This window comes from Ictalurus punctatus, chromosome 10 (assembly GCF_001660625.3).
Source record: "Ictalurus punctatus breed USDA103 chromosome 10, Coco_2.0, whole genome shotgun sequence".
NCBI classification, from domain to species: Eukaryota; Metazoa; Chordata; class Actinopteri; order Siluriformes; family Ictaluridae; genus Ictalurus; species Ictalurus punctatus.
In genome coordinates this window covers 18146316-18159828 of record NC_030425.2, presented here as the reverse complement: position 1 = coordinate 18159828, position 13513 = coordinate 18146316, and the positions used below count along the sequence as shown (strand labels likewise).

The window sequence follows — 13513 nt, the reverse complement described above, 5'->3', positions numbered from 1 at the left end:
TGTAACTGCTTGTGTTGCTGAAGTTTCTGGATATTCAGGTGTTGATGAGTGATATGTTGAATGTAAAGAGGTATATTGAAATTCTGTAATAATTTTTGTTGATGTTTCTGCAGATTCAGATGTTGAGTTATCTGTAGATGATTCAGGTGAAGTAGATGGTGCTGCTGTAACTAATGGTGTTGCTGAAGTTACTGGAGATTCAGTTGTTGATAAGTGATCTGTAGATAATTCAGAGAAAGTAGATGTTGTTGCACCAGCTGTTTGTGCTGCTGAAGATTCTGGAGATTTAGATGTTGTTGACTGATCTGTAGAGGATTCTGGTGAAGTAGATGGTGCAGCTGTACCTGCTTGTGTTGCTGATATTTCTGTAGATTCAGGTGTTGATGAGTGATGTCTTGACGATTGTGGGGAAGTATTTGGAGATCCGGAAATGGTTTGTGTTGATGTTTCTGGAGATTCAGATGTTGAGTGATCTGTACGTGATTCAGGTGATGTAGATGGTGATTCTGTAAATGCTTGTGGTGCTGAAGTTTCTGGAGATTCAGGTGTTGATGAGTGATAGGTGGATGATTGTGGGGAAGAATATGGAGATTCTGAAATCATTTGTGTTGATGTTTCTGAAGGTTTAGATGTTGAGTGATCTGTAGATGATTCTGGTGAAGTTGATGGTGATGCTGTAACTGCTTGTGTTGCTGAAGTTTCTGGATATTCAAGTGTTGATAAGTGATCTATAGATAATTCAGAGAAAGTAAATGGTGTTGCACCAACTCCTTGTGCTGCCGACGTTTCTGGAGATTTAGATGTTGTTGACTGATCTGTAGTGGATTCTGGTGATGTACATGGTGCTGCTGTCCCAGCTTGTGTCGCTGAAGTTTCTGGAGATTCTACTGTTGATAAGTGATCTGTTGATAATTCTGAAAAAGTAGATGGTGACATTGTAGCTGATGGTGTTGCTGAAGTTTCTGGAGATTCATTTGTTGATGAGTGATCTGTAGATGATTCTGGTGAAGTAGGTGGTGATGCTGTAACTGAGTGTGTTGCTGAAGTTTCTTGAAATTCAGTTGAGTGATATGTTGATGAGTCTGGGGAAGTATATAGAAATTCTGTAATCATTTTTGTTGATGTTTCTGAAGATTCAGATGTTGAGTGATCTGTAGATGATTCTGGTGAAGTAGATAATGACATTGTAACTAATGCTGTTGCTGAAGTTACTAGAGATTCAGTTGTTGATAAGTGATCTGTAGATAATTCAGAGAAAGTAGATGGTGTTTCGCCAACTGTTTGCACGGCTGAAGTTTCTGGAGATTTAGATCTTGTTGACTGATCTGTAGAAGATTCTGCAAAAGTAAAAGCTGATGGTGCAAACAATGGTGTGGATAAAGTTCCTGGAGATTCAGATGTCAATAAATTGTCTGTAAATTCTGATGTGGATGACTGATCTGTAGATGATTCTGGTGAAGTAAGTGGTGACATTGTAACTGCTTGTGTTGCTGAAGTTTCTGGATATTCAGGTGTTGATGAGTGATATGTTTGCTCTGCTGATGTTTCTGGAGATGTTGATGACTGAGATGTAATGATCTGACATTCTGTGGAAATTAAGAGTGATAGTGTAATCAGTGTTGTTAATGAACTTTAAGAAATTTTATTATATTGTTGTGTTGAATGAGTTTATTGAGTCTGCTTTACAAACATACATTTTTGCTTGAATTAGAATGATGAAATTTTATTAGAATCATGTCATTTTCTAAATTGTCAGGTGTACATCACACAGAGCTAAAATAAATAAATAAATTTAAAAGCCCACATAGTTTGTTATTCCTGCACAGCCACATCAGACATTTTGACAATGGAGTATACATAAAAATTATAATATAATTATCTATACAGTATAGTTTGAATTTGTAGGTTGATTTTTAAAGAGATTTATTCTGTCATTTTAGGGAGGTATTTTTAAAATGGTGTACAAATTATTTGTTACAAATTGCCCATGCTAAACTGGATTTTATGGATTTCCATTGCTCATTTCTCATTAGGTACATTTGCCTTGCAGCTCTGGTGCAGACATTTTCTTTTGCTTCTTATCCATAGCTGAATTGCTCCTTTAAGGCTATGATGCAGGTTTAGGATTTTGAGCTTGTGTTTATATATTCAACACTTCCAGCACGGCACGGTCACTGAAAAGCCATGAAGGACAAATTGTACTGATTCTGAGAACTTAGACTCACATTGTTATGTAAAACCAACTTTTATTTTAACAAATGCTAGCTTGTTAAAATAGACAAAAGAAAATTTGATTACATTGTATTATATATATCCAGGGTGGCCCAAAAGTCTCCATACATTGGGGAAATGAATACTTTTAGCAAAGTCCACCTTCTATACCGCTTATCCTTCACTTCAGGGTCACGGGGAAACCTGGAGCCTATCCCAGGAAGCATCGTGCACAAGGCAGGGTACACCCTGGACAGGGTGCCAATACTTTTAGCAAAATGTCTTCAAAATTTTCATACTTAGTTTATATTATATTTATTTTTTCAGTTAGCCTTCGACAAAAGAAGAATGTATTGAAATCATTCTCATGGCTGGAACAGGAAACTGTCGCAAGGTTGCGATGAACTTTTACAGAAAACACGGCAAGCACATCACACACGACACCTTTGCCAAACTTATTAACAAATTCAAAAAGACTGGATATGTTGTGGAACGACCAAGAAGTGGATGTTCGTGAATATCCACTGACGAAGGCACAACTGACATGGTGCTGGCATAGTTCCCTATGTATGGAGACTTTTGGGACACCCTGTAGTATGCAGATGTAGCTATAATCATTTCAGTTTGTATCAGTTTTCTCTTATTATATATATATATATATATATATATATATATATATATATATATATATATATATATATATATATATATATATTTTAAATAATCACTTGTGTATCTATGATCCTCAACAGAGGCAGTAAATCTACGCCAATATTTGAGGTATTGCTAATAAATAACACCTTACCTGTTGTAGTTTGTCCTTTAATCATTAGAACACATCCTATGAGTAATGTAAATTTAAGCATCTTGCCATACGGTGATGTATAAACAGCTTTCGGAATGACAATCCTTAAACAGAGTTTTTACAAATAAAATGTGTTGTATTCAGCTGTTTAGCTGAAGAAACTCTGAGGATTGACAGTTGATTGGCTGTTGTACAGTTCTGACTTCAAACTCCACCCTCATCTCCTCAGAGGAAGAACAGGTTCTCAGGGAAATGGCATGCTGTGTACCAAATAATAACGTTTACGTCTGTGTTTTGTGTTATAATGTAGATCATTTTAGACCAGAGGTTGGGAACCTATGGCTCTTTCAGCGATTGCCTATGGCTCAACGGCAGGAAAAAATAAAATAAAAACAATCACAGAAGCCAGTGTACAGTATCAATTCAATTAAAAGTCTACATATTTTATTATAAAATATTACATATTTTAAAATATTACATAATTCATAATCGATGCCAATTTGCCATGCATACACCAACCAATCGTGATGTGGCAAAACAAGCTTGAGTTTCATTGGACAATGTGGGACAGAGCGGTAATTTCCCGGTTCAATTCATAAATCATTTGAAAACATAGCCATGCTGTTATCAGTTTTTTAAGGTGAAATAGCTAAGAGAAAAAAAGACGAGTATAGTCCGAACAGACATATGAATTAGCATATTTGGAAGTCGCATTAATGGTAAGTGGTGTTCAATTTACTCTTACTTATGTACTGCATCTTGTATTGATTTACCATTTGATGACACTATCATAGTTGGCTAAATGAAGTCCAAATGCCACCTACAGGCTAATAAAGTGAAGTGTAGGCTGTTAGGACAAAAAACGCAAAATGTGTAATGGCTTTTATTACATTAACACTATAATTTTATTTTTTATTTTTTACTATTATTATGCAATAACAGTAAAGATAATAACTACAGTAATAAGAAGTAAAAACATATTATAACTTTTCTCTGGCTCTTTTAAAAAAATCCTTTTTTTTTTTTTTTTTTTTTTTGCTGAAAAGGTTCCCGACCTCTGTTTTAGACTTTATTTCCTTGAACAATGCGATATGCTTCTTTAAATTTGTTACTTTACTTAAAGGAAAACTACACCCTGAAATACATAAAATAAGTTTAGATTTAAATATTTGTTATGTGATTAGTGATTTTGGTGTTAATTTGTCAGTTGGTGCTGCATTTTCATTATTACCATGAGAAGTTAGCTCTTGTGTGCTGCTCTGATGTCACAGGTGTAATATTTCCCTTTGTTTGGCTGTTTAGGCTTACACTTCTAGGAATCATGAGAGCACACAATATACACATGGTCTGGTCATTCCAACTGTCTGTTTTACTTTTGCTTCCTTTGCTTTTGTTCTTCACTTACAGGGTAAGGGCCAGGTGATAAGGCACTGGAGCACCCTCTACAGGTAAGAAGATCATACATCACAGCAGGGGGACATTATTATTGTTATTGCTAGTGCAGTTACGATGGCATTTTATGAGAGAAAAAATTTACTGATCTCAAACAAAAGGGACAATGGTCAGGTTTCACTGTTAGCTATAGCAGAGACTTAGCTCGGCTAGTTACCAATCTATGAGATGATGAGCATGATACAGTTGATGATGATATTAGCATGAAAGCTGAAGCTTTGGAAACTGACCTGTTACTTAGATTGTACAGAGGAGGAAATGAGAGAGGTGGGCAGATTAAAGGACTAAAACACTGCTGCAGTATTCTCTTTTGGTGGAGATGATGTTTTCTAATGCTGCATTCAACTAAGGCTCGCAACTCAGAATTTCCAGCCTCCAACTAGGAAAAACCAAAGAAAACACCCCCTCAACTTAAAACTCAGAAAGCTACTCAGAAAGTCTAGAAGGTTTCACAGGTCATCATATTAACAGTTGCTAGCACTTCCTTACTTTTAAATGAGTTATGCTGTATACAGTATACCAGTATTTGCTTTCAATCAATCAAGATATATTCACTTGTTTAATTTAATATAAAACATAGACTATACTCTTTGCTGTTTTGATGAGGTAAATATACATCACTCATCCCAGTTAGCTGACTAGCTTGGTACTAACAATAGATGAATATCGAAGTGTCCATATTTTTATCTACTTTATAGGTCAAATGTAGCAAACTCAAAAATGACATAATACTGAGTTACTACAAATGACTGTATATATAATTAGACAATATGGTGCCCTTCACTCCCATGTTGCGTTTTTAAAGCCTTTTTGGGGTCGAAATCGAAGTTGCTATTTTGCATAAAATTGAGTAGCAGAGTAGCGACATTGGGCCTAAGCATACGCAGTAGAGACTGCTGGATGGTCCTGCTCATATTAGTGATGGACACTACGTAAGCATGCACAATATTCTACAAGACTCTTTCAAAACAAACGTCTTTCTGCTCCCAAATGGCTCAATGCTGATTTATTTTTTTTTTAAATAAACAAATTTTGCAACATTTTGCCCATGTGAGTTTAAATTATGTTTTTTCTCATGCACCAGAAAGTGACGGCACTATCTTCTTTTGCATATGAGATAAAACATGTTTTTTTTTTTAAGGGAAAAGCTACTCTCAAAGTGTTAATAGGTATTTTATTGAGTGAAAAACATGAAAGGCATTTGCAAGATGTACAAGAAACTATTTTGATGTAGGGCAAGTGTTGCACCTTTTACAAAGGATTTGCTGGCACTGTTGGAATATATTTATTTTTTAATTTAGTACCTGTGGTTTGACAACACAGCCACCAAAAACAATAGAACACAGACATTTTGCACTGAAATTTTATTAATAATAACAATAATAACAATAATAATTATAGCAATAAATATTTGTTTCTCTTTGTTTTATTATTTGTTCTGGTAGAACACAGAGTATATTTAACATAGACTACACAAACTGAAAAAAAGTAAAGTTATAAAGTTGCATGAACTCTAGTCAAGAATATCGATAAAGCCTTCAATAATAATCCATGTTCAAGAAACATTCTAGAAACCATGAGGCAATAAATTTCGTTGTGCCCTTTGTTGTGCCTTAGATTATGATAACACTGCAATGTTGTCTACTTGACACAGCCAAAATTTACATCCTATTAGTACAGAAATATGTTAACAGACAGTTTGTGTGGCTGTGATGTGTTAGTGCTTTCTGGAAGAGTGACATGGCTTTGTTTATATGATGAATATTTACGTTGGTCATTCTAATCCTTGGTCGGCACATTTTTCAGGCAAACTTTACATGCACACATGACAAACTATGTAGAATGGCTGAGCAATGTGTCAGTTATCATCCTGAGCTAATTAAATAATACTAGTGCCTTTGCATTGACACAGCATTTGTTTTTCCCACAGTGGAAACATGAATTATCCATCCATCCATCCTCTATACCACTTATCCTTTACAGGGTCACGGGGACCTGGAGCCTATCCCAGGGAGCATCAGACACAAGGCGGGGTACACCCTGGACAGGGTGCCAATCCATAACATGAATTGTTAGTTTTATTATTAGTGGAATAATGAAATCCATTCTTCAGACTTCTCTTTTTTTATGGAGCTTTAAGGAGGTGATCCTTAGGGTGATACATTTTGGTCTTCTTCACTGTAATCTTGATGGTTCCATTAACTTTAGCCTGGATGAGTCGGGAAAACTGCAAATAAAAAATGAAAAGTGACCTTTTACACATTTATAAATAATAATAATAAATAAATAAATAAATAAATAAATAAATGCATTTTAAAAAGGGCACAAGGATGCAGCTCCGCTCTTGGCTCTCTCAATTCTCAGCTGAAGGGCGATGGGTTCTCCCTCTGTTAAGGAGAGTTAACCCGAGGAGCCAGAGGGGGAATCCAGTGAGAAGGCGAGCACTCCCTCACACCGCAGAAAACTCCTCTTTTTTCCTGGAAGTGCACCATGAAGTGTCGTGCTTCTGGGGAACGCCGTGTTTATAACCCCACGACATAGGATTAACAGTACAGCTATTTTGCCGAAGGTGGAGGAGGTGCTTGTGAGCCATCTCTCTCCAGTAATGGCACCAAAATCAGGGGGCTGGCTTTGCCATCCAAGCCGTGTAAGACCATCACTGGTTGGCAAAGCATATGTGGCAGTGGGTCATGCTTCTGGGTCCCAGCATACAATGGCAATGTTGCAGTCCTACCAGGCAGACCTGTTGAACTGTGAGGGAGGCACAGAAAGCAAGTGTGGTGGCCCACTTTCCCCCCGCAGAAAGCCAAAGGGACCAGGCAGCCACAGTTGCAGACTGCTAGTAGGCCTGATCTAAAATGATACTCAGTGCAAAAAGGCAAAAAGAAGCAGTCCTGAGAGGCTGTGGAGGGAGGTATCAGGGAACAAGAGGTTGTTAGGGCAGTTAGCCCCCAGTATTACACTAGAGCTCCCTAGCCAATGTCGTCCCAAGTTTTCAGTTTCTCTGGTCAGCGAGCTGTCACAGGGCAATGAAAATCTGATGCTTTCCCTCCCACAAAATGTGGAAAGTTAACGTCAATAAAGACCATATGGCAGTGTGGGAACTACTGCCAAATGTGTCTCCATGGGTTCTGTCCTCCATAGAAAAGGGTACCGGGTCCAGTTCATAGCTTGACCCCCTGTTTCAGAGGCATGCTCACCACAGTAGTCAGCACAATGCAAAGCCCGACATTAGCCAGGGAGTAGATCTCTCTTGGACAAAGGGGCCATAGAACATGTACCTCTTCTCTGAGGTAGGGATGTTTTACAGCCGTTATTTCCTGGTCCACAGAAAAGACAGGGCGTGTGGCCAATTTTAGATCTGCGTCATCTGAATCGTACTCTTCGGACATACAGGTTCAGGATGTTGACGCTCAAATGTATCATTCCATAGACTCAGTTGAGAATTGGTTTGTGATAATAGATCTAAAAAAAAGACACATATTCCATTGCCCAGTCACAGGAAGTTCCTGAGGTTCGTGTTTGGAGACAACGCGTATCAATATTGATTCTTCCTTTTGGTCTAGCTTTATCCCCTCACACTGTCAGAAAGTGCATGGATGCTGCGCTGACTCCTTTGCAACTCCGGGGCATCCGTGTGCTAAACTACCTGGATGACTGGTTAATTCTAGCGCGGTTGTTTTCACCCACGTGAGGAGCTTGAGGCTCAGGTTGAACCTCAGGGAAAGTTGCTTCTCCATTAGAGAGCAACTTTTCTAGGGGTTATATGGGATTTGAATACAGTGAGGGCATGTTTATCCTCAACACACGTAGGGCAATCCTATCAACATTGAGCAAGATAAAATTAGGTCTGGGCATCCCCACCAGTCTCTGTGGAGACTGTTGGGGCTTATGGTGGCAGCAGCCAATGTCATACCTCTGGACCCATTGCACATAAGACCGTTCAGTGGCGTCTGAAAGTCAGAAGTTTCAGACACCTGAGAGTAACCCCTGAGAGTAATCGATGTCTTGTGGCGATGCCTATATGCTCTAAGAATTTGGAGGTGTCCCCAATTCTTAGCCTCAGGTCACACTCAAGGGGCAGCTCTTATCGCAAGACAGTAATGTCAGATGCCTCCCTCACGGTCTCTGGATTGGCCCTCATCTAGTATGGCATATAAATTTCCTAGAAATGTGTGCCGTACTCCTAGTTCTAAATTCCTTCTCAGTTGAGAGATCACCATGTGTTAGACAATACAGTGGTGGTCTCATATATCAACCAGCAGGGAGGATTATGTTTGCGCTCCCTGTTCAGATAGGGTCAACTAATTCTTCTCTAGTGGAGGGGAAGTTTTGTCAGTGAGTGCAATGTACATTCTGGGCAACAGGAATGTTGGGCAAACATCCTGTTGAGGCAGGGGCTGAGGCCTCTGTGTTCGCTTCTGAGGAGACGTGTTTGCCTCCGAGGAGACATGTTCACCCTCACTCCTCCTGCACTAAAAAAAAAAAAACATGTCAGGGCTGGACACCATGGTACACACATGGCCGAGGTCATTTCTGTATGCCTTTCCCCCGATTGATCTGCTCCCACAGGCTCTAGCAAGAGTTCACCAAGATCATGCTACGTCTGCTGCTAGTAGCACCAGGTTGGCCAGCTTGAATTTGGTTCTCATAGATTCCGGTCTCTCAACTGAGGTTGTAGAGATCATGTTAAATGCTAGAGCACCATCCACAAGAAAATTGTATGCATTCAAGTAGCAACTTTTTTATCGTGATGTGAGGAACGCCAGTGAGACCCAGTAACTGTGCAATAGCCACACTCCAGGAGTTCTTACAGGAACGTTTCTCAGCAAGGTTGGATCTTTCTACAATTAGGGTCTACGTGGCCGCCATTTCAGCCAGCCTTGCCTCTATTGATAGAGACTCTGTGGAGCAACATCCTCTAACTTCAAGGTGTATACGTGGTGTCAGATGGCTGAGGCCCATCTGCAGACGAGGAATACCTTCCTGGGAGCTTCTGTGGTTCAGGTAGGTCTGTCAGGCACCCTTTTTGGGCCCTTAGAGTCAGTTTCTTAGCTTCTGACTCTAAAGGTAGCTCTTTTTGTGGGCCTGACATCTCTGTTACCGCTTCCTGCCTTGACTTTGCCCCTGGATTAGCCAAGGCCTCCCTATATCCTACGTCAGATTATTCCTAAGTGCCTACATCTGCTGCCCAGCTGGTAGTGTTGCAGGCTTACTCCCCTCCTCTGTTTCTTACAACAGAACGAGAAAGATTGCACCAACTGTGTCCAGTCAGAGCTCTTTGTACTTACATCCACCACTCTGGCCAGTATTATAAGTCAGAGTGGTTGCTGGTTTGCTTGGCAGTGCTAGTAGAGGTGATGCTCTGTCAAAGCAGTGCATCTCTATTTGGATAGTGAAAGCAATCTCTATTGCTTATGAGGCACGCGGTCTCGTTACACCTCTGGGCATAGGGGCTCATTCCACTAGGTGAGTCACCTCCTAGGTGCGTCTGGCCCCCGAGGGGCACCAGCTCATAGATTTCGGTCTCTCAACTAAGGTTGTAGAGACCATGTTAAACACTAGGAACATTACTAGGACCCAGTAAACTGAGCAATTGCTACAAGCCCGGAGTTCTTACAGGAACGTTTCTCAGCAAGGTTGGCTCCTTCTACAATTAGGGCCTATGTGGCTGCCATTTCAGCCAGCCACACCTCTATTGATGGAGCCTCTGTGACAGGCTATACCCTCAGTATGATAGAGTGGGTGTACTCGTTCCCACAGAATGAAGCTCACGCAATGTTGAGTTCCCTTTGAAAGGGAACATCTGGGTTACGCATGTAACCCTGTTCCCTGAGAATGGAACGAGATTTTGCGTAGCTTTGTCATACTGGGTCATGCCTGTGAATCACGTCTTCACTTCAGATAATAGAGGCTGATGATGTGGTTTACAGGTGCCGTTTTATAGTCACTAGACATGTGAAATGCCACGTCTCCTGACCATGGCAGGCCTATAAATAGGCGTGATTTTACACAGACTTCAGGTACCGGTCACATGCAAGGGCGCTTCCCACAGCGTGAAGCTCACGCAACATTTTGTTCCCTTCTCAGGGACACATTAAACAATGATAAGACTTTGCAACCATACAAAACACACAGGAGACTATAATTAGTCCACAATACTCAAAGGCTAAACTGAAAGCAGATAAACACACTGGGGAAATGACAGAAAAGGAGTGGAGATAGGACTAGGAAATTCAAACAAATCACAATAAGGGCACAGTCAAAGCAACATACTCTGGCGGAATTTGTGACACCTTTGTAATGGTCAGTATGTTTTCTGTCATGTTAAAATCTTCAGGACAGGAAACTGTTTATAGCTGCTATAATGCACAGTAAGTGATAACAGGAAGTAACTTAGTTCATGGATCTTCCTCAACATTAAATGTAAATATAAATGGATAAAATGTATAAAGATTAATTCATTAATAAATTAAAAATTGGAAATGTTTGGATTATTTTCCTATAACAGCACACCCTGTCATGTTTTATTCCTTTCATATCTTAATTCCAACTGATACAAATGTCACTTAGATCTACAGGATAAAATAACCATACATTTGGAGTATAGCACAAAGTTAGGCCTTACCTCCTCTATATAAATGATGATTTTCTCATTGCTTAGTTTAGTGACACATTGCATCTTAACCACTGCTTGAGCAAATACTGTAAAATATAGAGAAATCAAACAGATAAACATAAGACACAAGATAATAATAAAGATATTAATAAGACAGAAACCATACACATAGAAATGTAAGACAAACAATACTTTTTGATAGTGAAGCTGTTGGTGGTTGAAAAATTATAGATGGTCGTGAAGAGGTGGTTTTGTTGGTGGTTACTTTTGGTGGGGTTTTTGAAGTAGTGGTTGCTGGAGAAATGCCTGTGGTGGTGGTTGTTGTTGACAGAGTTGTAGTTGATGTTGATGAGTGATCTGTAGATAAATGTGTTGAAGTAGGTGGTGATGTAAAGAATGGTGGTGACGACGTTTCTGGAGCTTCAGATTTTGAGGAGTGATCTCTAGGTGATTCATCCGAAGCAGGTGGTGATACTGTATCTGTTTGTGTTGATATAGGTTCTGGAGATTCAGATGCTGATGAGTAACCTGTAGATAATTTTGGGGAGGGAGATGGTGAGGCAGTGACTGTTTGTGTTGAAGTTTCTGAAGATTCAATTGTTGATGAGAGATCTGTAAATGATTCTGTGTGAGTAGGTTGTGACACTCCATGTGTTTGTATTGATGAAATTTTTGTGGCCTCAGATGTTAAGGAGTTATGTGTAGCTGATTCTGTGGAAGTTGATGGTAATGCAGTAATTGATTTTGTTAACATTTCTGAAGACTCGGTTTTTGAATGATTGGTCAATGTTTCTGGTGAAGTAATAGGTGATGATGTAACGATTGGTGTTGATAAAGTTACTGCAGATTCAGCTGTTGATGAGTGATCTGGAGATGATTCTAGGGAGGTAGAAGGTGATGTTGTAAACAATGGTGTTGATGGAGTTTTTGGAGCTTCAGGTGTTAATGAGTGATCTGTATGCATTTCTGCAGAAGCAGGTGGTGATGCTGTAACTGAATTTGTTGATGAAATATCTGCCGATTTAGATGTTAATGACTGATCTCTAGATGATTCTGGTAAAGTAATTGGTGATGTAATTGATGATGCTGATGACATTTGGAGAGTTTGAGATGTTGAGGAGTGATCTCCATGTGACTTTCCACGTGATGGTGTAACTTGCTGCTTGGATAAAGTTTCTGGAGATTTGAATGTTGATGATGGATCCGTAGATGGTTGTGGGGAAACAGATGTGAAGGCTATAACTGTTTGTCTTGATGTTTTGGAAGATTCAGATGTTGTTGAGTGATCTGTAAATGATTCTGTATTAGTAGGTCGTGACACTCCAACTGTTTGTATTGGTGATGTTTTTGTTGTTTCAGATGTTAAGAAGTGATGGGTAGATGATTCTGCTAAAGTGGATGGTAATGCAGTAATTGATTTTGTTAATGGTTCTGAAGACTCAGTTGTTAAATGATCTTTAGATGTTTTTGGTGAAGTAAGAGGTGATGCTGTAATTGGTTGTGTTGAGAAAATCTCGGGGGATTCAGATGTTGATGAGTGATCTGGAAATGATTCTATGGAGGTAGAAGGTGATGTAAATGATGGTGTTGGTGAACTTTCTGGAGCTTCAGGTGTTGATGAGTGATCTGTGAGCGATTCTGCAGAAGCAGGTTGTGATGCTGTAACTGAATTCATTGATGAAATGTGTTGCATTTCGGATGTTGATGAGTGATCTGTAGATGATACAGGAGAAGAAGGTTGTGAGGCTGTTACTAAGTTTGTTGATGAAGTTTGTGAAGGGTCAAGTGTTGATTGTGGTGAAGTAGGTGGTGATGTAATTGAATTGGTTGATGACTCTGGAGATTTAGTTGTTAAATTATCAGTAGATTTTTCTGGGGAGGTAGATGGTGATGCTCGAAACAATTGTGATGAAGTTTCGGGAGATTCAGATGATGCTGATGGATCTGTAAATGATTCTGTGTTAGTAGGTCGTGACACTCCATCTGTTTGTATTGGCGAAGTTTTTGTAGCTTCAGATGTTAAGAAGTGATGGCTAGATGATTCTGCTGAAGTGGATGGTAATGCAGTAATTGATTTTGTTAATGTTTCTGTGGACTCAGTTGTTGAATGATCTGGAGATGTTTTTGATGAAGTAAGAGGTGATGCTGTAATTGGTTGTGTTGAGAAAATCTCGGGGGATTCAGATGTTGATGAGTTATCTGGAAATGATTCTATGGAGGTAGAAGGTGATGTTGTAAATGATGGTGTCGATGAACTTTCTGGAACTTCAGGTGTTGAAGAGGGATCTGTAGGTAATTCTGCAGAAGCAGGTTGGGATCCTGTAACTGAATTTGTTGATAAAGTTTCTACAGATATGAATGTTGACTGATTTATAGATGATTCTGCTGAAGCAGATGGGGATACTGTAATTGTTTGTGTTGACAAA

At 39.4% G+C, this 13513-nt stretch overlaps 1 protein-coding gene across 1 annotated transcript; it reads right to left on the bottom strand.

Moving 5' to 3' along the window:
- Positions 1–5802: 5802 nt before the first annotated feature.
- LOC108270622 (uncharacterized protein DDB_G0271670) lies at positions 5803–12664 on the bottom strand. Its single transcript, XM_047158332.2, has 3 exons — positions 11280–12664; positions 11097–11173; positions 5803–6695 (listed from the first exon to the last, which is right to left on the bottom strand). The coding sequence occupies exons 1-3, from the start codon at positions 12181–12183 to the stop codon at positions 6594–6596; spliced, it is 1083 nt and encodes a 360-aa protein (XP_047014288.2). The 5' UTR covers positions 12184–12664; the 3' UTR covers positions 5803–6593.
- Positions 12665–13513: the final 849 nt, after the last annotated feature.

What these genes read in the sequence shown, in the direction of transcription:
- LOC108270622 (XM_047158332.2), bottom strand. Translation starts at nt 12,183, where the DNA reads ATGTCATCAGCATCATCAATTACATCACCAATTACTTTACCAGAATCA. An exon ending in AACAGCTTCACTATCAAAAA is followed by an intron (nt 11,174 to 11,279) that starts GTATTGTTTGTC and finishes TATATTTTACAG; the next exon opens with TATTTGCTCAAGCAGTGGTT. An exon ending in TCATCATTTATATAGAGGAG is followed by an intron (nt 6,696 to 11,096) that starts GTAAGGCCTAAC and finishes TTTTATTTGCAG; the next exon opens with TTTTCCCGACTCATCCAGGC.